At 41.6% G+C, this 25,534-nt stretch overlaps 1 protein-coding gene across 2 annotated transcripts in view; it reads right to left on the reverse strand.

Moving 5' to 3' along the window:
* PCYT1B (phosphate cytidylyltransferase 1, choline, beta) overlaps nt 1-25,534 on the reverse strand; it is a 58,456-nt gene that overhangs the window by 31,093 nt on the left and 1,829 nt on the right. The window contains exon 1 of one of the 2 annotated variants that reach the window (XM_025198933.1): nt 9,944-10,135. The exons of the other annotated variant lie outside the window; for it this stretch is intronic. Within the exon in view, the coding sequence (XP_025054718.1) occupies nt 9,944-10,060 (117 nt within the window). The 5' untranslated portion in view covers nt 10,061-10,135. Of the gene's footprint in view, nt 1-9,943; nt 10,136-25,534 lie in introns of those variants that run through there. 2 annotated transcript variants of the gene reach the window in all.

Genomic DNA, 25,534 nt, shown 5'->3' on the forward strand with positions numbered 1-25,534 from the left:
GGCCTTCGGGGCCCTGCCACTGGCTCCCCTTGGATCCTACTGCCCCTGGTGCCTTGTCATCTTTGACAGGCAGCCAGGGACAGACAAATATTAATTAGCCAGAGTAAACTAATTAACTCTGCCATTGGATAGTACTGTCCTATGGCAGAATTATTTAGTGCACTGTAACACATGTGTAGACAGTGACTGAGGCTGGCTGGGGCATGAAGGTACTACAGACTGGGGGCTGCCTGCTAGCTAACCTTGCACTGTAGCACCCTCATGCCCCAGCCACCCCTCTGCAGCATGTTGAGCTGGGGTGGAGCAGTTCTGAGCTAGCAGGCTGACCCCCTTGGGCTCCTTGCACCACCCTGGTTCAATGTGCTGCAGTGTTAGGCACACATGTAAATGCTGTGCCCAGAGGCAATAACTCTGGCATGAACTGTGCTCACTCAGCTGAACCAAGCAAATACATCTTGGGCATGTCTACACATGCTATTAATACACAGCAATAAACTCTGGCGCAATATGCGCCGGAGTTTATTGCATCTGGGCACCACATTTAAACATGTGCCCAGAACCACAGCACATTGAGTTGGGGTGGAGAAGTCCTAGCTGGCAGGGGGTCCAAGGTGTTGGTTTGCCAGCCAAGGGCTGCTCTGACCTGGTCAATGTGCTGCGGTGGGGCTGGCTGGGGCACAAGAGTGCTTCAATGTAGAGTTAGCCAGCAGGCAGCCCCCGCATTGCAGATCCCTTGTGTCCCAACCAGCTCCATTAGCATCTACACGTGTGTTGCTGTGGAGTAAAAAACTCTCCTACAAGATAGAACTTGTATTTACAAGTACTAACCTATTGCATAGTTAATTAGTTCATTCTGTCCTAATAGCACTGCACGTGCAGACACTGAGATGTTTACTTTGGAGCTAATTAGGCAACTCCACAGTAAACATCTCATATAGATGCACCCCTTATGAAACAAAGTCAGATATGGCTACATAGCTTATGCATAAAAGGAGAAGATAAAATGTTGTTTTTAGCTGTCTCTTTATATGTTTAAAAGCAGAATCAATGGCATTAAGACAAATCTCAAGAAACCTTAAAATTGAAATTCAGTGTAAAACTGTTCAACCTGTCTTTTTACATGAGTATGTATCCTGGACGTTGACATAGGCAAATGGCTGAAAGTGTTTGTAAACAAAATTACTAAGGAAAATATTTTGGGCAGGACAAGAAAACAGAGTATGGAAGACAAGACTTAATCAAGAGCCTGTGAACCTTTACAAGAGACCTGATGTCCCGAGCAAGACAAGAGCATAGAAAGTGAAATGGGCAGGGCATATTGCAAGGGCCAGTGGGAGGCAGATTTTGGAATCTGAAGTGGAGGGTATCAGACCTCAGAGGAAAGCAAGGCAATGATAGAAAGAGAATATAAAAACTGATCTGGAAGAGACAGGCAAAGATGAAAGGTGTAAGGAGAGTGTACAAGACAGAAGAAGATGGAAGACTGTAGTTAAGGTGGTTATAGGCCATTGAGGCCTGTAAGACCAGAGAGAAGGTATACATAGAAGGTTTTTTCCTATGTATTTGTATTTCTTCCTATTTCTTTACCATATATTCCTGCAGAAGTGGCTTCAATTTCCAATTACATTCAGTATGTGACCCCTGAATAATTTGGGCTGAGAGAAACAGCAAATAATTTATGTAGCCCTTCCTTCTGTTTGATTAATTCACTGACACTTTCTTAAATGTATTACATTTTCACATATAATCATATTATGAACATGAACACATTCTGAAAGTGTATTTCTGATTGTTTGTTTGACGATTATTCCTATCATATTTATCTTTGAATATTCACTAGGTGTTCATGTTTTGTGACTGGGCAAGGGTGTTTTTCTTTCTAACTCCATGAACAAATACTTTTTAAGGTGTTAGGTGCTGCCCTACTCAGAACTACAAGGCCTAAGTCACTAAATCACATTTTCAGAAGTCATGTAGGTATGTAGAGGTCTCCTTGATTTTCTACTTAGAATCATAGAATCATAGGATTGAGATTCCACCTTGGACTTTTTTAAGACTCAGCTAGACAAAGACTTGGCTGGGATGATATAGTTGGGGGACAGTCCTGCTTTGAGCAGAGGGTTGGACTAGATGTCCTCTTCAGGTCCCTTCCAACTCTAATTTTCTATAATTCTATGATTCTATGGGCCCAATTAATTGAGCGTGCTGGAGCATGATAATTACCATGCTTCAGCAACCGCCAACGTCTCATGTGTCAACCTTCCTGCTTTTAAAAATGGCAGTGGGGGTGCTTTATCTAAAGTTTGTTCAACAAACTTTAGGTAAAGCACCCCCCACCACTAGTTTCCAGTGTGGGGGCGCTGATACATGAGATGCTCCTGGCGCTTTAATTACAGCAGCTCTCAGAACCACTTTAATTAAAGCACCTGCAGTGTCACGTGCTCTAATTAAAGCACCTCCCACGCCCCCCACACCACCCCCCCTGGAGCACATATAAATGCCCTATGATTCTAAGTTCTATTCTTGGTGCAGTTTTGATGTCTGAAGCGTGTAGTGGAACAGTGGCAGTATATAATCTGGTTTGCTAGTGCTATCTCGTTAGTCTTCCACTTTATTTTTTTGTGCTTGGTTTCATTGAACCCTAGTTGATTTGCCATGGGCAAGGACAGAAGCAAATGGAGGTGAACTGGAGGCAATAGGCCATAAAAATACTGGGACTAACTACATTTAAATAAATAAACAAAAGGGGAAGTATATGAAGTATGTCAGTTCACTTCCTCTGATTCTCTGCTGAAACAAGAAATAGGAACTTCTCCAGGCAGGAAGAAATATCCCCAGAGAACTCTTGCCAGAAATAAAGCCCGTGCTCCTTCTTCTTAGCAAATGGAACTAGACATCCAGCTTCACTCCTCTTGCCAGGCAAATTTTCTAGGAGGGTTTATCTCAGATTGCAATGAGTCTGCTGCAATTTCCGCAATTACTTTGAATAAGCTCATTAAGCCAGAGAAAACAGAACAGCTCCACAAGGAGGAATTTGGCCTATTGATTACTACAAATGTTCTGCATCCACATGCCATACAGTGCTATGCAATATTAGCACTGTTAGATGTGCAAACACCTACATATGTTAGATGTGCAAACACCTACATATGATTCACAAGATAAACCCAGAGATTTCATATAAAAATCTATAGGGTCAAAAACATTCTGACCTTTTGTGGTCTTTCTGAGTTTTTTGCCACAGAATTGCTCTGTTATTTATTGTAGTCAAAAAGTGAGTGAAAGCTAAGAGCTGGCATTTTCTGAGAGGTGGTTAGAGCAAAGAAAGGTTGAGAACCACTGCCATAAAAGAACAATCTGAAAGCAAGACATTGTTTCATCAGTTAAACCAACTCAGTACTTTTGACTGGAGCTTACCCAGTCAGTCAGACATCTCAGGATTCAGAAGAAGTATGCAATGCTTTGCAATGGTGAAATACGAGGCCAAATTCCCCAGTCCTCTAAGGGCACTCTGTGCCTTCGTGGGATATAGGATAAAGTATCCTGTAGATAATGTCAACCTGAAGTTCTTGATTACAAAAGTTTGCTTCTTTTTTTGCTTGTACACTAACATATGTGCATAATGTATAACCATACAGCAAGAGGATCAAATTCAGCTTTGGCTGAGGAGGGGCACATCTACCAAAGCCACCTGAGTTGTAACAGTTTACATTAGGGAAGAATTAGATGTCATATGTTCTGCACATCTGCATCTGTTGCAGTTTATGCCTATCTGATATCCCACCTCAGATATCTTCTGCATGAACCATGACCTGTTTGTTGAGGAAGATTTGAAATAGAGATATGTAGAAGCAAAAATATTCTTTTTCTGACCATACTAAAGGTATTTTTTGTACAGATATGCTTTTCTTTCAAATCCCTGTTGTGAGCATGGAATCACTACCCCACCTCCCCCATATTTTTTTTATATCGAAGATGTGCTGTAACAGATAACAGCCCTGTGGCTTTCATGAAACCATTTTGACCCTGTGTCTTCAGTCTTTGTGTGGAAAATGAAAAACAAATGATGTGAAAAGGAAGGTATGTGTGTATCTAGTGGCATATAGCTTTGTTGGGCAAATGCTTGTGTATGGATCTACCTTCCGGGGTCCATTCTATAGCTGTGCTTCCACCAAATGTGATTAGTACATATATCTCCTTGCCATGGGTTTCCTCTTATTTGTATGTTTATTATATAGCAAGAACCTTGTTTTTACTGACTTGAAAGGCCACTGTAACTAGTCATCTTCTTTTCGAATGTCATGTAGATTCACAGTTATTGAAAGCAGCAATGTGCTACTTGACACAGCTAGCTCCAAATAGCATGACACCTGTGTATGTAAAATTACAATAAATTGTGCAGGGTATATTATACACCCCCTGCTCTCATATTTGATTTGTGGTTCTTGCAGTCAAATATGTAGAACTACTGAATTTTGTCAAATACATATTGTAGCATTTGGGGACAGGAGCAAGGGTGTTGTATGCTTCAATGAAGTGACAGGCAAATTACAATCTAGCTTTTCAGTGATGACTTACTGTAGAAAAAAATTACAAAAATGTGTAAACATGTGTCAGATAAAGTTATACACACAGAAATGGAAGCTGGGTTTGGCAGCCTTTTAAAATTTTGGTTCCCAAACTGCACAGATGAAAATGCTCTAAATACTGGGCTTTTAGTTTTTCTTTTTCACTCTGTCCCAAGTAATATACATTTATTCATATAAAAATGGAACAGCTCAATCATGAAGAATGTGTGAGACCCACTCCAGAATACAGTCACTCAGGATGTGGGAGACTTAGAACTGGCAGAGCAGGAAAAGAAACCTGGTTTCCATGTATCAAGTAAGTGCTGTAACCACTATGTCACTGGCTATTTTGGGTGTCTCGGTCAGTCTTTTTCAAGATGGGAATACTGGACTTTTGCATCTAACACCAGGAGGTGAGGCTACAATCCTCTAGTGCAGTGGGACCAACATTTTTGACAGGAGTGCCGGAAATTAGCCTTGAGTACCACTATGATCCTCTTCCTCTGCCCAGTCTTCTGCTCTGCATTCTTCTTTTTTCCTTGTGCTCCCTGCCCCATCTGCTGCTCTGCTTTCCGCTTCCTGCCCTATCTGCCACTATGCTGTGTGTTCCCTTCCTGATGTACCACATGCCACACACAGAGGTTGCCTATGCCACCTGTGGTACATGTGCCACAGGTTGACAACCCCTGCTCTAGTGGCTGAGGGTGCTGAGCAGAGGGAAATACTACCTGGGCTAGAGGTGACTGACTGACCTGGCCAGTACTTGGCAGTGGCATCCATGACCAACCCTTTTATTCTGCATTTTACTCGCACCTAATTTCGGTGGCTCTCCGTTCAGCGGGTTTTTTGTGTGGATCTTTTCCTGGGGTGTTCAACTCTTTCTATGTAGTACACTATACTGTACAGCTCATCTGAGCCTAGGAGTCTACTGGATGACAAGAGCATGAGGAACTGTGTTGCAGTGTCCCGGTAGGACATTGATTAAATGCTTAACTCAAGCACTGAAAATGGGACTTTGGCTCACAAATCCCCAGCAAGCTTTTGAAAATGTTAACCCCTAGAGCTTTATTTAGGAAGAAAGCAACAGGCTTAGATTAAGCGCTTTAAAGGCAACACTCGACATATACATTAGAGAAATATACGCTAAAAAGTGAAATCAAGCAGCAATTTTTTACGTTTACTTTTTAGGTCAGTTTCAATGTGTATTCGTTTTTGTTGCTGTCTTTAGTTGTAGCCCCATACCTATAAATTGCCATTGCTTCTGTTTTGTAGCAGACACTGTCTGGAATTGTTCCCATTCATACTCTGGAGCAGGTGTGTAGAGCAGTCTTTGTTAGATTGTGGTAATTCCCTCAGCGTACTAGAATGATTTCTAAGTACAGAAAAGACATATGCTCTGGTCTCACAAGGAACACTGGAATTCATTGCAAGGTTTGGGTCAAACTCTTGACCCTAAAAAGCATATACTCTTCAAGATAAACACGCAGTTTCATATTGCTGCATCCTCCAAATGAACCCCCAGTAACCTTCTGTATGCCTTTTTCATGTGCCTCTGCCCTCCAGGTAAATGAAGGGCTTGCCTCATTGGGCTCTTTTAGCCATCTGTGTAGCTGTATCTCAGGTGCATCAGTGTAAAGCAGTCTTTCATACTTACTCAGCTTATCCTCATTTCAAACAATAGGAGCATCCATAACCAGACTCTGTTTACACTAGGGGCTTAGGCTGGTTAGAAACACTTGCATAGATTGGTAGCTAAAATCCTCAATGTACAAGAGGCTTGAGACAATGATGTGCTGGACTGTTGCACTGCAGTGTTCTGAGCCTAAGGTTACTATATAATGTGATATTGTCAGAGATATTGATTGACAAATACATGGAAATAGAATTAATAAAGTACACAAAGTTTGAGTGAAGAATGGACTTGGGAGAAACTACTCAACAAGAATTATCATTGGAGTCTCTGGTCTAGTCTTAGTTTTTGTTTGTTTTAATTCAGAAACCCCAGACAGTGTCTACAGTAGGAAATAATGCAATTTATATGAAAACAGTGCTACATTTAGAAAAACTCAGGTTTCAATACACATTGAAACTTACCTGGAAACTGATTTCTATGTCCCCTGCTTTCTTCATAGGACAGAGATTTCCTTTAGTCTTATTGTGCTACTTCCTGTTAAGATAGCAGCCTCCATGACATAAAGTTAGAGGAACTGACTGAAAAAGAAATATTGTAACAGGTATTAATTTAAAATATTTGTTGTTTTGGGGCTTTACATAAGCAACTCCTTTAAAAAAAGTAAATAGCCAACCCCACAGTGAATACTTACTATGCAGAATATCCATTTAAGAGCCCAAATTTCTTTTGGAAAAATACCAGCATTTATTTACCTATGCAATGCTTCATTATCATTTAAGGGCACTGTTTAATAACTTCCTGGTAGTTGGTCACATTTTGAGTTGTGTTTGTTTTATTTTTTATTATTTTAGATTTAAACATTAGCTTTGAAGAACACTCTCACATAACAAGCTCAGGGTGCCTGCAGTATTGGTTTAATCCCATAGCATCCTAAGGACCATCCAGTAACATTTAAAGTCATCTCTAAATAATCCAAAAATAGCCAACCAGCATTACATTATCACATGGTAACAAATGATAGTACAGGATAATTGAACCATGGCAAAATTGATTGAATTAGGATGACCCTGTACCTTTTATTCTAATGAAGCAGCTCTCTCAGTTAATGACCCAATATAACCCCTGGAGATGGATAAGGAGCTGAGAAAAGATGCTATTTAAAATAATTTAAAAAACCTAAAAGAGCCCCAAAACTCTCAAAACCAAATTCTAAATGAAACAAACTGAACTGAATACAAAATAAACCAGATCCTCTACTGATGCAATGACATAGTTACATTGTTTGCAACCCACTGTATGCTGATTCACCAATTGAGTGCCTCTGCATGTCCTTTCACAACATATGATGACGAAGTGAGGTCAGGCTCAGAAGAGTTTATGCTATACATCTCTGATTTGTTTAGTCTATAAAGGGAAAATCTACCCTGTCTTCAGCCCACATATACTGCCTTTCTTCTTTGCTAATTATTTTAGTGTTTATCAATTTTTGTATAGGAGGAATAGTGCTTAGAAATGAATGGCTATTTAATACTCATCAAGCACCATTTCACTCTTTTGAGTATTGGTTCCTAATTCTTCCCATGCAAGACAGACTCATATAAAAAAAGTCCTGGTAAAGCAGCAATCAGTACCATTCACTAGTGCATAATTAGGTGGAGTATACTGAATTACTTTTAAATAGTCTTACCTCTCCTCTTTTTTTCTAACATTGACACATCTCTTTCTGAAAGGTGGGATATGAGGCAGATATGCAGTCCCACAGACTCTCATCTCAGAGGTACAAGCTTCCATATATTTTTATTAAAGTGTGTCTGTTGTTCAATATAAATTTATTGGTATCCATGGATATCAAAAACAGATCATTATGAATTCCTACTTTATTCAGATAGTCTGGCTGCTACTTCCATTTCCATAGGGATTCTTCTGGAATTAGTGACACTGTAAATATTGACAGCAAATTGACTTTGTGTGTGTGTGTGTGTGTGTGTGTGTGTGTGAGAGAGAGAGAGAGAGAGAGAGAGAGAGAGAGCAGGGAGATAATATTTTCAAAAGGTTTTCTATTTTGTGTATGAAAGGTTTTCAACAAGAAAAGCCTTAAGCAGAATCTGTGAGTGCATTGCAATACCAAAATATTTACTAACTTCTCCATTTAAAACCCACTAAAAATCTCCTTTCCATTTAAAAATTAACAGGTATTTAAAAGTTGTTAGTTAATTATAAAAAGGAGGTAATAGAAAAAATGTTAATTTAGATCAACCCCAGCAACTGTTGCTGCTACTTGTCATAACAGGAGAATGTCTGAAATATGGCATTGAGTGTAATTACTGAAGTTGGATTAAAAAATGTTTTAATTAAGGCAGTGATGAAATTTTGGTGTTAAATGGTCTCATTTCTAGTGCTAAACTATTGCATAAATCATGCAATCTCACACATTGGTGACATATCTGCACTTTTTAGATCTTGCTTTCATATGTGTCATTATTATTAGTGTCTTGCAGTGATATGTACTGTAAGGAGAAGAAGAGTGATTACTATTGGTAGGAATAATAAAACAAGTCTGAAAGAACAAGAATAAAAACATCCCCAAACTTAGAATGATGAAAATAATTTTAAAAAATGCAGCACTAGGATGTTAACTGTTATAGTGCTGCAACCAGAAAGAAGCCAATCTTTGTGCAACTAAGAAGTGGCCTGCACTGCCTAGAGAACCTCTTTGTTACTCTTCCAAACAACCACCTTCAACTTGAGGGTTTTTTTGTTTTATTTTGGTTTTTTTTACCAGCCCCCTTCATCCTTTCACCAAAAAAACAGACTCCATTTCTCCATTCTCTATGCAATACCCTTAGACTCAACTTCAGGGAGGGGAGGGCAGGGAAGCTAGGATTGGTCTTGGCCATCATTAATGCCCTGAGTTTGGTCAGAAGGCTTCCAAGTTCTTTATGACTTAGAAAAACTGCAAGGACACCTTTGTCTTATTCAGTAAAAAGCTGAATCCTGGCAGATACAGAACAAGCCTGCAGAGCTCTGAATAGCAATGATATGGAAGCAGTTCTCCTTCCAGACAGCGTACATAAAGGGATGCTCTAACTGTATGTACAGCAGTTTCTTTGAATGCACTGTTCCCATACATTAATTATTAAAGACATGCAGCTCCTTTTTTAACGCAGCTTTCCTGAGTCACATGCCTGCAATTACCTGGAGTGGAATCATGGAAGTGTACACCAGCAATCTGGTGAGAACCTTTTAAAATGTGGGTAATTTTGTCATATCATTTTTCAGATGCATTCTGTATTTACTGCTATCTTAATTAGGGATGTGGAAATTCTGCTTAACAGTCATTTTATTTCCCAAAGTCAGCGTAAAGACAAAGAACAGGAAAGGACAAAATAACCAGCATTGCTATGAATCTGAACAAAAAAATGCAGAAGAAAAATGCCATTTCTACATTGACTAACATTTTTTGTTATAGAACAAGACCTGCCATAACAAAGCACTAACTTCGTTTTCACTCACAAATGCACTGTACCCCAACTGTCTGTTTTTTTTCACAATCGGTACAATAGTGCTTTGTAATTCAAGTTCTCACAGTGCAGACATAAAGCACAAACAGCTGAGATAGACTACGCTGTAGCTGAATTCTTATTTTATACATTCAGTTTTTTTAAACATAGATTCTTTTACATCCTAATAATGCAAAGAGCTCTTGGATGGCAAATAATGCATCCTTTGTCTTTTTACTTACCAACCGAGGCTGAGGGCATGTGTGTTCTATCTCCTCCATGGTTTCTGACAGAAGCTCATTAGAAAGGGATTTTGGGATACCTGTTTCTGACTCAGCATCGGTTGTGAGCACTGGCATGACCAGTGAATATTTCCTTCTGCAATGCCCTCTCTGTTATTCTCTTCTCAGGCAGATGTTTTTCTTTGTCATATAATTTCCAGTCCCACCCCCTTCTCTCACTCTCCCTTCCCTAGAGGAATTAAAGGTTTTTCTTTCAAGGCGAAGCAAAGAGGCCAGGCCTCAGTTTATCACTATAACAACCAGCCGGCAACAGAGCAGCTGGTACGGGAACAGGATACAGTATTCTCATTTGCATGATGTCTTCTGGTTGGTTACTGTCATCATAGTACCACTCCATCCGAGTTATGTGCTGTACTGACGGACCAGAGGATACACACAGTGCTAGAACTGATGGCTTTTCTTATTTAGCAGTGTAGGATTTTTACTGTGAATAAACACACCTTCATCCTATACATCTGACAAATTGTCTTCCCAAGATGCTTATTAAAATTACATCCCCTAAATGTCTGTTGATTAAAGGAAAAATTAACTACAGTGGTAGTACTGTAACTAGTAAGTAGGTGTACTGCACTCCAGTACATAAAAACTTGCAGATGCTCACTGAGGCCCACATTTTCATATCTGAAAATTAAGTTGTATATGCAAAAAAAAAAAAAAAAAGGAGAGAGAAAAAGAAAAGGAAAAAAAAAAGCATATTTATTACTTGCCTTACAGGTGCAAAGGTAAACTGTAGACATACCAGTGCTAAAATAGTTCCCCGAAGTCTTGGTTAGGACACAACTACAGGCTCATTTGGTGAAGCTTGAACGCCAGGTGTCCATAGATAGAATGTGGGTTAGGAGTCAGACATCTGACGCTCTATTTCTGACACTACCATTAGCTACCTGTATGACCCTGGCAAATCATCTGACCTATTGCTGTTTTAGTTTCCACTGCAAAATGGGATAGTGATATCAGTCAGCTTTCAGAAGTATTTGGTGGTGTTTGAATTAATTGTGCTATAAGGTTGCAACATGTTACTGCTTCTAAACTGAAATTCAAAGGCAACTTACCAGCTTGATAGTTCTGTTAAAAAGTGTAATGACCTGTTCTGCCTTTTGTGAAGTGAATGTGCACTACTGACATACTGATGCTGTTTATAAATCATAGATTCATAGATTCTAGGGTTGGAAGGGACCTCAATAGATCATCGAGTCCGATCCCCTGCATAGGCAGGGAAGAGTGCTGGGTCTAGATGACCCCAGCTAGATGCTTATCTAACCTCCTCTTGAAGACCCCCAGGGTAGGGGAGAGCACCACCTCCATTGGGAGCCCGTTCCAGACCTTGGCCACTCTAACTGTGAAGACGTTCTTCCTAATGTCTAGTCTAAATCGGCTCTCTGCTAGCTTGTGGCCATTATTTCTTGTAACCCCCGGGGGCGCCTTGGTGAATAAAACCTCACCAATTCCCTTCTGTGCCCCTGTGATGACCTTATAGGCAGCCACAAGGTCGCCTCTCAACCTTCTCTTGCGGAACTTATTCATGCAGTCATCTTCTTTTCTTTAATTTTTTCTTGACCTGTGCTTTCCCCTGCATTTTAGTGCTGAAGCAACAGCTTTTTCTGAAGAAATGTTTGAGGCATCAAGTAAGGAAAAACCAGGACAGAAATGGACTGGTTTCCAGGGTTTGTTCCTGCTAACGTCAAGCTTAGTTCTTACCATTGTACTTCCATTGACTTTAATGACTTCGGGTCTTGGGCAATTCTTCCATTGATTCAGCTCCATTTTTACTAATGTTTGAATGGATCCTGAGTACTTTCAAATTCCAAATAAAAACAAATGAATTTTTAAATTGCCCAAATCAAGCTTTATAAAAGAAAACAGAAGTTAGAAGCAGGAGTGTTGAATAAGAATCAAGGCTCATGATCATTCTTTGTCAATAAGGAGCTTCATTTTAAAATGTTCAGCCAGACATGGCAAAGGAAGTAGACCAAGAAAAGAGGAAATGGAAAGATGAAGTACAAAAGAAATACATAGGTGTGAATAAAGAGGAGTAGATGGGAAAGTGAATAGAAAAAGAATCAAAGGAAAATGATTTTTCTGGTTTATGTAACTAAATTCTATAGTAGAATCTGTTTTTTTTGTAATTAAGTTGCCTATCCATTATTCTCTCTCCCTGCTGTCCTCCACATAATGGAAGATGTACTCAAAGGAAATAATTAAAAGCATGATTAATATAGCACCACGGCCTTAATTTGTTATTCATTTCCTTAGGAAAAAAGTTAAAGGATGTTGTACTAGAAGAGACATCCATATCCAATATATACATAAGGTACCACATTTACTCATATACCATGCATACCTTTCCCATAAGAATCAGCCTTCCAAAATTGTGATGTGTTTTAAGTAGGGAAGCTCATTTTTCTGCCCAGAATAGAGTATGGAGATGCTATAAAATGGCCACTACTACTTTTCCTTCGTTTAGCTTCAGGAGTTGCACAGAGGGAGGAACAGAAGCCAGCAGGGGCAGATCCAGGGGGGATGCAATGGTATGGTTGCACTCCACTTTGATTAGTACTCCACCCAAAATTTAAAACAACTGCTCTGCAGCATCAGTGACATTTCAGGGGGTGCTGATGGAGTCAACTGACATCATGGCTCACTATAATCTTCCCAATTCCTGCTAATTGCTTTTTATTGCATAAGTGTTAGTGACCCTCTCTTCTTTTTAATGGTTTTGATGTTCTGCTAATCAAGCTATCCTTTGTTCAGCATTTTTTCTCTCCATTAGGTACTACCAGTCTCTGTTCTCCTATTTCACAGCCCTGCAGATTTTTTTTTTGGCTCTTTTCAAAATCCTAGGTCTGCCCATGAAGTAAGGTCTTCAAGAGCAGCTACAGTTTCAGCTTTTGGCTGAACAGCCAAGAGATGTTGATAATTCAGTGAAAGGGTTAAAACTGTAGCTTGTCCCTGAATAGGAAAGGGAGGGTGAGTGAGCTGAAGACTAGGCTCTGTCCCTGCTCTATGCAGCCAAAACTCTAGAAAAATCATCTCAAAACAAGATTATTTGCAAGTAGGGTATGATATGAGAAAATACAGTATATGTCTTATATTAGGAACTTGGGCTGAGTGAAGTTGGACTTGGGTAGAGTCAGAACAAGTAGTCCCTGCCTGGGCTCTGGTGGCAAAGACAACTTTGGCAGCAGACAGCTCCCGGGGCAGGGAGCAATCTCCTACCCCCTGGTTGCTGGCTGACCAGGAGAAGATTTGCTCTCAGTCAGGTGTCTACACGAGCACTACTGCACTTGTACGCTACTAATCAAAAGTAAATTTGCTATTTGCATTTGCAGGTAGCAAATTTACTTGCAATTAGCAAGGTTTACTGTGCAGGAAGCATGTGCACATGTAGACGTACATTCTTACTGCACATTCTTAAAGTGTCTTGTGTAGACACACCCTTTGTTATCTGGATTCCAGGTGTACTGGGTGAGCCAGGGAGGCTGCCTACTAATAAAAGGGACAAAAGGCAGGTAGAGAGCTCGCTCTTTTGATTATTTACACCCAAATCACAAGATATGCATTTATAATCCCATCAGGCTGCTTTTTACAGTAGAATATAGAGACTTATCTATAGTCACTAGAGATGGGGTGGACAAAATACAGCCCATGGGCCGGATGCGGCCCACCAGGCCATTTTATCCGGCCCATGGGGCCCCTAAAAAATTTAGAAAATATTTATCTGCTCCTGGCTTCCTGCCAAAGATGACAGGAACCAGAGGCAGTAGGACCCAGGGGGAGTCTCAGCAGGTGGCCCAGCCCTGCCCTCAGTGCAGGACTGCCATGTGGTGCTGGAGCAGTATGGGGGCAGGAAGGCAGGGAAATCCCCAGCCATTTCCCTGCCTTCTTGCCCCCACACTGCTCCGGTACCACGTGGCTCCCGGCTGCAACACTCGACTGGGAAACACAGGGCCCGTGTCGGTACCAGGCATGTGTGTGTGTGTTCATAGGGTGAGTCCCACATGCACACCCTAGCATACACCAGCACTCACACCCCTCCTTGCACTGCCATACACAGACCCCCAACACCGACACCCCTTCATACACCCCAGCCACCCTCCCCCCCACACACAACCTCCCACAAACCCCATATCCACCCACACCCCACATATCCACGCACACCCACATACTCTCTCACCCCACACCCAGACCCCCCACACCTATCCATCCCTCACAGGCACACCCACACCCTCACCCACAGTCCACATACCCACACACCCACATCCCCCCACAAACCTATACTTCCCCACAATATACAAGCGCAAGACTTCATTTTAAGTTATTATATACAATCACCTCTATATACACTACACAAAGACATGTAAACCAGGACAAAAATATTTTTTTAAATCAAATTGATGAATGTTGTAGATGGTTGCTTTTTAGAATATAATTTGGTATTTTTCTGGTTTCAAGATGGCAAAACCCTTTGTTGAAAGGTATATTTCCAGGGGCAAGGGGAGGGACTTCTGGTGGCAAAGGTCAGGGGTTAGGGGGCGGGACGCCCAGTCCCAAAGATGGTGAGCAGGGGGCAGGGCACCTGTCAAGGGGCAGAGCTACCTATGTGGCCCTCAACAGCTTTCAAAAACTGGATAAGTGGTCCTCTGCCTGAAATAATTGCCCACCCCTGCACTAGGGAGACTCAGAAGAGAGGAGGAGGATGGCATGTAGATTGGAAGCAAGCTTTCTTGGGTCTACTGAGTTCTATAATAAATAAATACTCCATATTCACACCTGGTTTATGTAGCTGAATTATTAGCTCAGCTCTCTAGGTAATCTGTGCTATAGCATTATAGCAAATGTTTAATTAAGCTTTACCAAGCTCATGGTTGGTTCTTCCTAATATCTAACCTAAATCCCACTTTTTGCAATTTAAGCTCATTACTACTTGTCCTGCTCCCTGTAGTCAATATGAATATCAGTTCATTACCATCTTCTTTATAAGCACCCTTTTTTGTATTTGAAGACTGTTTGTTACATGCTTTTCCTAAGTAGTCAATGGGCACATCTACACATGTCCCTATGGTGCCGTTGTTATTGTACTGTCATTTAGTACTTCCTTTTGAAAGTACAACATGATGTCACAGTAACAGCCCGTACTGCGCCATGCCAGTGGCGCATGGTTATTTTTAGCTGCTACATCACCCTATCAACACTCTATAGTGAGGGAGTGCGTTGCTACAGCGATGTAGCTGCAGCATCACAGTTTGTGCCTGCTGATGCTATGTCCCCATAGTGCTTTGCTATGACAATGTAGCATCATGTGTAGATGCACCCAATGATGAGGTTTGCTCTTTTTATAATAATGTTAAAGCAGGACTATGACTTGCCATCCTGGCAATATTTATACTTAAGCTAGTTAAGCTAGTTGATTAACACACATTTGGCTCAGATGACCAAGTTCTCCTAAGCAGCACTAAAGGAAATCTTTAGAAAGCTCCCTAGGCTGAAGTCCTCTATTTGTGCCTTTTTAACGCAGGAGAATTCCATTTTTTAAGTTCTCCCCGAAAGTACAGGAAATAAGATTTATCACAGGCTTTAAAAGAATTGTAGTGGTAGAGCATCTTACATCAAGTTAAGAGTGCTTATGTGGATTCCACAGTATGCTTGATAGAGAAAAAAAAAGATCTTATTTAAAATGTACTGAATATCAGAGGGGCAAGGCAAAAACTGTATCCTTTTCTGAAGTCATAATAAAGAAACAGGGATATTGATATATATGCGTTGGGACTTCCCAACAGCTACCAGGAGTGGGAAGAAGTGATATGACACTCAAAATTATTACTTTTCTGATTTGAGACTTAAGTGATTACCTGAAGTCCCTAGCAGATGTCACATTTATGGCACTATTAATGTGTTAATCATGCACATGATATTAAAACCACAGGGCACCTGTGACATCAAAACTGGAGCAGCTGAGCCAGTAGGCAGAGACTCAGCACCACTAGGCAGCTGGTCAAACACTACCCCTGGCCCAGCCTGGTCCTTCCCATGAGGACATTGACAAGGAGTCAGGTGACCAAGGAGAACCTATAGAAACCTGACAGGGGGGCTTTAAAACTCCTCTTACTTCCTGTGGGGCATGTCCCAGTAACATCACTTGTGTGTGTGCTTCTTGGACCTCCTGCCTTGCTCCTGCCTGACTCCAGCCCTGCTCCTGCCTTGTTCCTGTTTGCTCTTGCTTGGTCCTAGCCTTGCCAGAGTCCCTGTCCCTGCCTTGTTTGGATCCCTTGGCTCTGCTCTACTATCCACCCTGACCATCTCAACCTGACTACTTGGACTGCAATAGATACTTGGTGGGACCCCAGCCTGCCTACAGTGACCACCCAGGGCCTGATTGATCCTGACACATACCACATGTTTAGCAAATTTATGGTCCTATAAAATGGCAAAGATATTCCATGTATAATTGTCAGTATGGGGAGGAGGGTAGCCTTGACGTGGTTGGAGACCCTGGACTGCCCAGGTCCCTAAGCTGACAAGCAGCTAATTGTTGGCATGGGGAACAGCCCACATAAGTCTTCAACTGGTGCTGTATGGACGTCTGCAAGTAACAGGTTGGGGGAGCTGATTGACTCTGCCTGCTTGGCAAATTCAAAGCCACGTATATTGTAGCCCTGCATGAAGGGCTGCCAACAATCAGCTTTAAAGTTGGTGGTGCAGCCTGGGAGCACAGTCAACATGACAATCAACTGCAATGGCAAATAGAAAAGGATGATCGGGATCTGATTCCTGATGCGCAAATCACGCAGCTTGCCACGCATGTATGAGGCCAGAGGTCACATTCTATGGTGCCATTAAATTAAGGTCTGCCAAGGTCCTGAGATCGTAAAGCAAACAATTATCTTAAAGTTCCTAGTGATAAGCCCTGACCTACATTAACTATACCTACTGGTCTGTGTCATTTATTTTAAATAATGTTTTCAGATAAATTGAGAAAAGTTAGGATATTGCAAGCTAAGTTTTACCTCTTGGCTCAAAGGGGGCATCTGCATGAGACTGTAAACGTCCATGCATTACCTTGACCAGACACCTACATCTTGAGGGGTTGTCATCTGTGCACCCACCCTTGGGACCTGACAGTTTGACCTCTGATGACCCTTGTTAATGGTGCAGTCTCTTGTCTTGCCCACCACGCTTTGATGTTATATAATAAAGAGAGGGAAGGTTCCTATTTTGGTGTGCCGCTAATTGATTGTTCAAATGATGTTCCTCAGGGCTTCCCCCTCGCCCTGTACTCCGTCTAAATGCCAACCTGATGGTGTTGGTCTCTATTCAGTTGTTACAGTCACTAACGCACCATAAAGTTCCCAGATATGTGATACAATGATAACATAAATACAAAAAACCTACAATCAAATCAGTCTGCCAGACTGTCTAGCTGCCTATATCCACAGTCCTATGCCCCAGATGGGGCTTTGCCCCTCATCAAACTAATAAGGAAGATCCACACCCACTATACTGTTTGAGGCTTGCAGGAATTCTTTCTCTGCACCTCAAACCACCCATGATTAGTAGTTTTCTTTACTTCTGCAGTATGATGCGCACTCGTTGTTGCTCCACTGATCCAGGAACAGATCTGGGTCTTGTGTTTGTTATCCCCCAAGTGAGTAATAAGACTCCTCCGAGTCTTCAGAGGCAGGTAGCCAGTGCCAGTTCCTTCCCTATGCCCTTCCTGGGGCTTGCTGCACAGAAAGCCAGCTTTTCTTCTACTGTGCTTCCCATTCCCCACTCTCCCTCCATCAGGGCCGGGTGCACCATTATGACGTGGTGCAGCATGCACCCAGCCAATTGGAGCTGGCACATGCTGACAAAGCACAGCAGCATTGGTGTCATAGCTTCCCATGCCCATGCCACCAACATGACTGCATGTAAGTCTTGGGACCATGAGCCCCCCCCGGCACTTCTGGGTCATCTCTTGCCTTGGTGGTTTGTACCTTGCTGCCACAGAGATGTTTTATGCAGTTGCTAGCTCCACAGTAAAGTGTCACCATCTATACGTGCAGTGCTATTAGGCCAGAGTAAACTAATTAACTCCACAGTAGGTTAGTACTGCCCAAAACAACTACTATCCTATGGCGGAGTTATTTACTCCACTACAACGCATAAATAGACAATGACCAGGGCTAGCTAGGGCATGAGGGTGTTACAGTGCAAGGGCTGCCTACTACCTAGCCCCACACTATATCACCTGTCCCAGCCAGCCCCTCTGCATCATGTTGAGCTGGGATGGAGTAGCTCTAGGCTGGCAGGCTGACCCCTCAGGCCCCCTGCCAACCAAGGCTGTGCTGCCCCAAGTCAGCGTGCTGCAATCCTGGATACACATGTAAACACTGTGCCCTGGAGCAATAAACTATGGCCTAAACTGCACTGGAGTTTATTGTTCTATGCCAACAGCACGTGTAGTGCACCCAGTGAGAACAAAAGAAACTGGTAAAGATGGAATATCTATCACAGTTTGTGCACTTTACTTATTGCATATTGTTTTAATTAATCTTTTTTGAAGTTCACATACCCTCTTCTTTATTTTATACCTTCATCTACATGCCTTTTGTGAAATATTACACAGCTTAAAATGTGATCCTGTCGAAAGTCAAAAGTGACTGTAAAAATAGAAACTACCTACTCAACAGATTTGATTCTGATTCATATCTGCAGACTTTAGTGACAAAATAAGATTTTTTGAAAGTTTCCTGTTACTCCAGCATTTACATTTAATGCACCTAGGAGAAAGATTTGGGTCCCATTCATCCTTCTGCATAGACAAATTATGAATGAATGAATGAAGGAACAATTAATCAAGTTAATTTCCAATTGGCTGTACCAGCACAATCAAGCCATCATTAGTATACAGGAAAATCATGGAGGACATTAAATAAAGTTATTTTATATTGCAATGTTCCTATTTATTTGAAAACATTTTTAAATGCACAGTTGAACAATAGGCATGGTCAGAAGGCAAAAAGCCCATAATGTCTAATTTATTTCTGATTTTAAAGATTATCAGCATATTTCTGATTAAGATGTATCAGCATATACATTGTATAGACCATGTTATACCCCAAGACGAATTATTAGGAAGTCATAAAAATCTGCATTTTCAGAAATGTAATGGTTCCTTAATAGGTGTTCTATGGCAGCGTGACGAAGAAAACTGCAATATGATGTGGCTGAACACCTTGTGGCTACTATAAGCTAGCTTCATTTCATTTGGCAGTGGATGCTTGCTTTCATTTTTCTTGCCAATAAGTCTCTGGTATCCTGCTGTCTCCCCCTATTTCAGGGACTCAGCCACTCTCTACTTCTTTCCTTATGCCAGTGCCTTTGTGTCCCATCTGTTTCTCCTTCCCTTCATGCCAGAGTCCCCATTTTTCTTCATTCTACCAAGACCTCTCTGTGATTCCCATTGCTCCCATGCCAGAGATTCAGTGCGTTTTCTACTGCTCCTCCTTTCTCCATGTCAGGGACTCCATGCTTGCCCTTCTTTTGCCCAGTATTATTTCTCTTCTTTCAGTCTTGGAAATACATTGTTCAGTCTCAAGATGAAACTCTTCTGAGAGGATGGGCAATGTTGAACCAGCCTTTCCTGCCTCTTATTTCCCCATCAACAGGGTTCTGTCCATTTGTGTTTAGAACATGCTCTGAAATTTTCGAATTGATCAGACACAGCATTCGAAAGTTAAGACATATGTGAAGAAAATGCCATCAAGTTTTATATTCCTATTATTACTGGGGTTTTCTACAATAAGATAAGTGATATCTTTTTCAGCTATCTCATTGTAAACTCCTATGTAGGCACAAGGTACTTTGAGTTTTACCGTAAAGTACCCAGATATGGTCAACATTTTCTTCCTATCTTGGGCTGACCTCATGTGGCTTGGCACAGGGTAAAGCTAGTGGACTTTGTCTCTACTATATTTAATTTGTATTAGTTATCCCACAGTAAACCATCCCTTTGCTGTCAAGGAAGACTTAACCAGTGAGTAACTTCTTCTGTCTTTCACAGATTTACAATATGCCTGATCTAGATCCTGCTTACACTCAACAGGAACCTTGGGGACTAGTTCTATTACATACTGCAGTGGCATAACTGGCCAGGGCTGCACCCTGGGCAGTCCCCTATTCCCTCTCCCCACCTCCCCCATAGCTTCTTTGCAGGGCTCAGGCCCCAGAGACTGTGCCAGTGGGTGCAGTAGCGGGAGTTTGCTGATGCAGGGGGGAGATGTCATCTCATTGTTTTGGCACTGACACTCATGCTGATTTTTGTTCGAGAAAAAAAAAAGGATGACATCTCCCTGCAGCAGCAGTGAACTCCAGTTGCTTCTCCAGTGACACTGCCTGCTGCTGCTTGAAAGATCTACATTTCCCAGAATGCCTTTTAGTCACTCACACATGCTCCTGCAGTGTTGCTAATGCTCTCCTGTGGAGTTGAAGCTAGAACATCGCTGAATAGGGAGAGTGGGCCAGTTTGGCACTCCCTGTTTAACATTACTCGAGGCTTATGCTCTACTTGTCTATTAGTCCTTAGACTACCAATGTATTGCTTTTGTAAACTGACCTAAGAGGACAATAGTTTTTTTTTACATTTCCACTGCTGTCAGATATGTAAGAAAGATCTGGGCAATTACTGCTAGGACATTTCCTGAGTGGCTTGTTTAATTCTCTTTGCTAATTTTAACAAGCATCTTTCAATTATCTGGTGTCAGAACAGGACAGATTGACAGCCCAACATTACTGCAGTCAGACTCATCCATCAGTTGCACAGAGATAGGACTTTGAAGCATGTAGATAAAGTTAACTAAAAAGCAGTAGGCCGTTTTCTCCCTGGAATTGAAGAGAGATTAATTTTTTTTCATTTGCACATGCGGTCTTCCCCTTGGCTTCACAACAAATCTGGCCTGAACTTGGCCAAAGTTAATACTAGACCTACAGGCCACGAAGTTAAAAAAAACAACATATTATCACTTCAAAAAATAGAGCCTGAGAAGTTTTACATCAGATCCTTTTCCATAATTATCTAAAAATCCATGTCTTATTCATGTCCAAAATCATATCTTCTTCATGTCCAGGTTGCCCATAAGCAGCTTTGATTTTTGACTACTAAAACTTCCAAAAGTTCTATCCTCACTGAGCCTGCTTGAACTTCTCACAACTTCTTGTGCCTTTCCCACAGAACAACTCATCATCAAGTCAACTTTCTATGATTCTATGATCATATTCTAGCCCAGGGTTATAGGGGTTAAAAGAACCTTTTCTCTATTTTTTCCCAGCTGCTCCAGGTTAAAAAAGCACCAGACATTGAAACTGGGACAAGCCTCTCTCTTCTGCTCTCAGTTATGCTTTCCAGACAGCAAGGAGAAGGAATCCAATTGATATGAATGCAGGGGGGACACATTTATGTGGGGAAGGTGTGGGAGAAAGAGAAATTTTAGATAAGGACAATTGGAACTAGGTAAAGTTGGAAAAAATTGGCAAAATTGGGACTAGGGGCAAGAGGAATTGTAACTGGGAGTGGAAGGAGAGGGGATACTAGGGACTGATGAGAGAAACAGGAGGGAATGTGGACCAGGTGCTGGGAGTGGGTGCTCTAGATCAGACATGGATCTAGGAGGAGAAGGAGACAAGGCATGGTAATGGAAGGAAATAGGGATGGGAACAAGCCCAGGAAGGAGGAGAGAAAGATCTGATAACTGCCACATAATGCTATATTCTGAGAATCAAGTCTTAGACATCTCTAACACGGCACCTAAAATTAGTGGTAAAGTTTTATCTCAATCTCTCTCTGCTCCAATTCCTCTTCAGTACTATGGGGATAATCCCAACCCCTCCCCTTAGATATGCTGTGAAAACAGCATTTTAAAGCTCTCAGATACTATAATCATGGGAGCAACTTTTGAAAAAAAACTACATAGGAAAATAATAATTCCGAGAGCAGGGCTTGAATGCTGTGCAGTAAAGAAGGCCTAGGTTATGTAATAATGATAAAAACATAAGATTGAATAGTCTCCCCCTCCAGTTGGTGCATAGACAGAGAGAGGGGTGCCATGGGAAAATAGTACCATATTTCTTTGCATACAGCACACCCCCACATAAAACTTGCTCCTGATTTTTTTGAAGGCAGAATGGGGGGTGAGGGAGGGAGAGAGGAGGATATGTTTCTAGGTGGCTGACTTTGTGATGTGGAATCAGTACCCTGGGAACAGATTGTCCAGGAAGTGTGGCATCCTAGGAGACAGGCTGGGTGAGTCTCTATATGTCACACAAGGTTAAGCCCCAGACCCTTGTAAGGCAGGCAGCAAGACTCTTAGTTCTTTACTGTAAGTTGTTCTTTATATAAGTTCCTGTAAAGAAAGTACTGTTTCCATGTCACAAGACTCATGAAGATATTACCAACAGCTCACTTGCTGCTTCCTATAGTGCTCAACCAATAGCTATATCTGTGAGAAGGCTAACACCGGACTCCACCTTTTCAGCTTGCTGAGCCAGACAAGTGTTAGCTATCTTGGCAGCTGCCTGGCATGCGCAGAGCTGCTTCTCCAATGAAATACAGGTTCCCTGTTTTATACATGCACTCCAGTTTTGCGGGGCTGATTTTGGGGGGAAAAGTACATGTTGAATGTGAGAAGATATGGTATATTGTAATGTAGGTAAAAACTTTACCATAATACATAAACAGGAGAGGGTGAAAGAAGATTGTATAGGCAATCTTGATTCTAATTTCTGGATGTTTGATTTTACAATTGTGACAGTATTCTTTTAACATGGTGTTTTGGGGGTTTTTTTGTTGCTGAATTTATACAATTTGTTTATTTAGCTGTATTCTTTTACCCCATCAGTTTTTCTTCACTGTAGTTCCAACTTTTACTTTCTCCATGATCTGAAAAGCCCAAAGTCCTTTCTTCCCTCCTTTTAGCATCCACTAATATTTTTCTTAAATCCATGTATAGTTCAAGTTCTTAGGAATCAGAAGGCGAATTGGCGTTAGGACTGTAGTAACTGCTATTATTAAAAACAGGTATAAAAACTGTATGAATCTAGTAGTCCATTTATTACTCCCTTCTAGTGTTTTATTAGAAAAAAGGCTGTGGGAGATGAGAGAGGAACTTTATGCATTTCCAGCTCAAAATTGTTTAATCTAAGAACCAACCTTTTAGTTTAATATAAAGTCCTCTTCAACACTATGCTTTACATAGTTTAAAGTAACCCTTTCACCGCATAATTTTAGTAAAGCTCTTCTAGCCTTATCCAAGCATACACACTATAAACTCACAAATGCGCTACACTTATAGAATCATAGAATCATCGAAGTAGGGTCAGAAGGGACCTTGTAGGTCTTCAAGTCCGACCCCCTGCCTGGGCAGGAGGGAAACAGGGCTCAAGTGACCCCAGCCAGGTAGGCATCGAGCCGCTTCTTAAAGACTCCCAGGGTAGGAGCCTGTAAACTATTTTTATAGTTTGTGCTTTGCATTGAACCCATAATATGCAGTGAAACTACACTACCCTCATTTTTGGCTCTCATGCACAAGCACAATGTAGATACGACTGTGTTTGACAAGAGATGGTAGGTACTGCGCCTTTGGAATAATTGGAGTAAGGTCATCGATTAGACTATGTAGAAGGTCCTATTCTAAGCACCAGGAAAGAGCCTGAAGAAACTAGAAAGGAGCAAAAAAAATCTCCTTGTAGGCTACTTTGGAGAACAACCACTGTGGGAAGTTTGCTCTAGAAAGAGGATGACACCACTAAGATAAAACAAACCATAATCTTGATAGGAAGTAGAGCAGACAGACAACTGAAAAGGTGGAGTTATGGGACAAGTTGGAAAGCTGAGGGAAGTAAGGTTGAAGGAGCACAGAGAGGAAGTGGAAACGGTGTATTCATCACTTTTCCATTCCAGTTTGAGTGCTGAAGGATGGTTTTTAAAAAATAATCTTTTTCCATTGGTCTGAATTTGTATATGATTGTTTATAATACTAATGTATATAACAGGGCCCCTGCTCCATTACTGAAGGGGAGAGGGAGCCAAGGGTCAGCTGGCCAGCCACAGCCTCCTAGACAGACTGATAATGGCAGAGGTCCCTTGAATAAAAATGGCTATGTGCCCCTTGGTGCAGGCCTGGAGTGGAAGTAGAGGGTCAGGTGACCCAGAGAGGAGGCGCATAAACCTAGGTCCTGAGCTAGAGAGAGACAGTCTGGCCTTAAAAGCTTCAGGAAGCTGAGCTCAAGGGAGCAGATGGCTGGGCTACTGGAGGAGAAAGGACTCCAGACTGCCAGGAAGCTGGAGGGAAGCCCCTGCACCACTAAACAGCAATAGATAAGTGTTTTGAGCCTGTGTTGCAATGCTGCTGTGGTATAGGATTAACCCTGGGTAGGGAGCCTTTTTTTGGAGCAGATGCTCATGCTTTTCATTGTATTTAAATACCAGAGGACCAGATATGGCTGACTGTGGTGGCCACAGGGGTGCTGCAGGGACACCAAGCACAGACCCTTCCAGGGTCTGCGAATCAGTGGGATGCATGGGGGCAAAAGCCCAAACACTTTAGAAGGAGGGCTGCTGTTTGTCCGAGGACTGTGATACCAGACAGGAAAGACTGGGTCAGTGAATGAGCCCAGTGCCCACAAGGGACAAGACTAGGGGCCAAGGGACAAGACAGGGGCCTGCGAGGGGCGAGTTGGAGCCGGGAAATCTAGGGTCCTGGCTTAATGGACCTCAGGTGGAAAGACCCAGCTAGAGAGACCAAAGTGGGCAACATGGTGGGGTCCAGTCAGCGGCCAGGAGACGTGACTTTGCTGCTGCAGCACCAGGCATGTTACCATATTAAATGGAGAATTTAAATGACTGTCATCAATAGGATTGAAACTGGGCTTGTGTCACTGAACTGTCCAAACATAGTAAAATCTAGAAATAAGTATACATAAACAATGAAAGCGGTCTGGCATTTTAAAATAGATTAGGCCTTATAATAATAATATAATAATTAAATCCTATAATAATCCTGATCGACTAACGGGTACAAAGGTCCACCTACATAAATCCAGTGTCAGGAAACAGGTGAATTACAGGGTTACTAGTATGCCACTAATCATTTGAAATATGTATAGGTTTATCATGATGACTTCCTTTTGTCTGCTGAAGTGACCTGAACAAGTAAACACAGAGAGAGACTAGTGCATTATCTCAGGCCTTGTATATACTACTTCTAATTCACCAGCAGGTGTGTATTTGATCTTCAGCCAGGGCTTGAACTGTAACAGCTTTTCTGCATTAATGTTCTGCTTATACATTAATTGTTCATTTTTGCGAAATTGTAAAGTGAGAGCACTGAAAGTGTTTAAAACAGAGCCTTCCATGCTGTGGCAATAATCACATGCTTTGAAAACCATTGGCACAAGAATTAATTCTTAGACATTATAATTACGTGAAAGTTCATTCTCAGTGAGTTTGATCTGGCTTCTCTTCCCTATTTAATTTACATTATAATATTTTTACTTTTC

Source organism: Alligator sinensis, unplaced genomic scaffold (assembly GCF_000455745.1).
Source record: "Alligator sinensis unplaced genomic scaffold, ASM45574v1 scaffold348_1, whole genome shotgun sequence".
NCBI classification, from domain to species: Eukaryota; Metazoa; Chordata; order Crocodylia; family Alligatoridae; genus Alligator; species Alligator sinensis.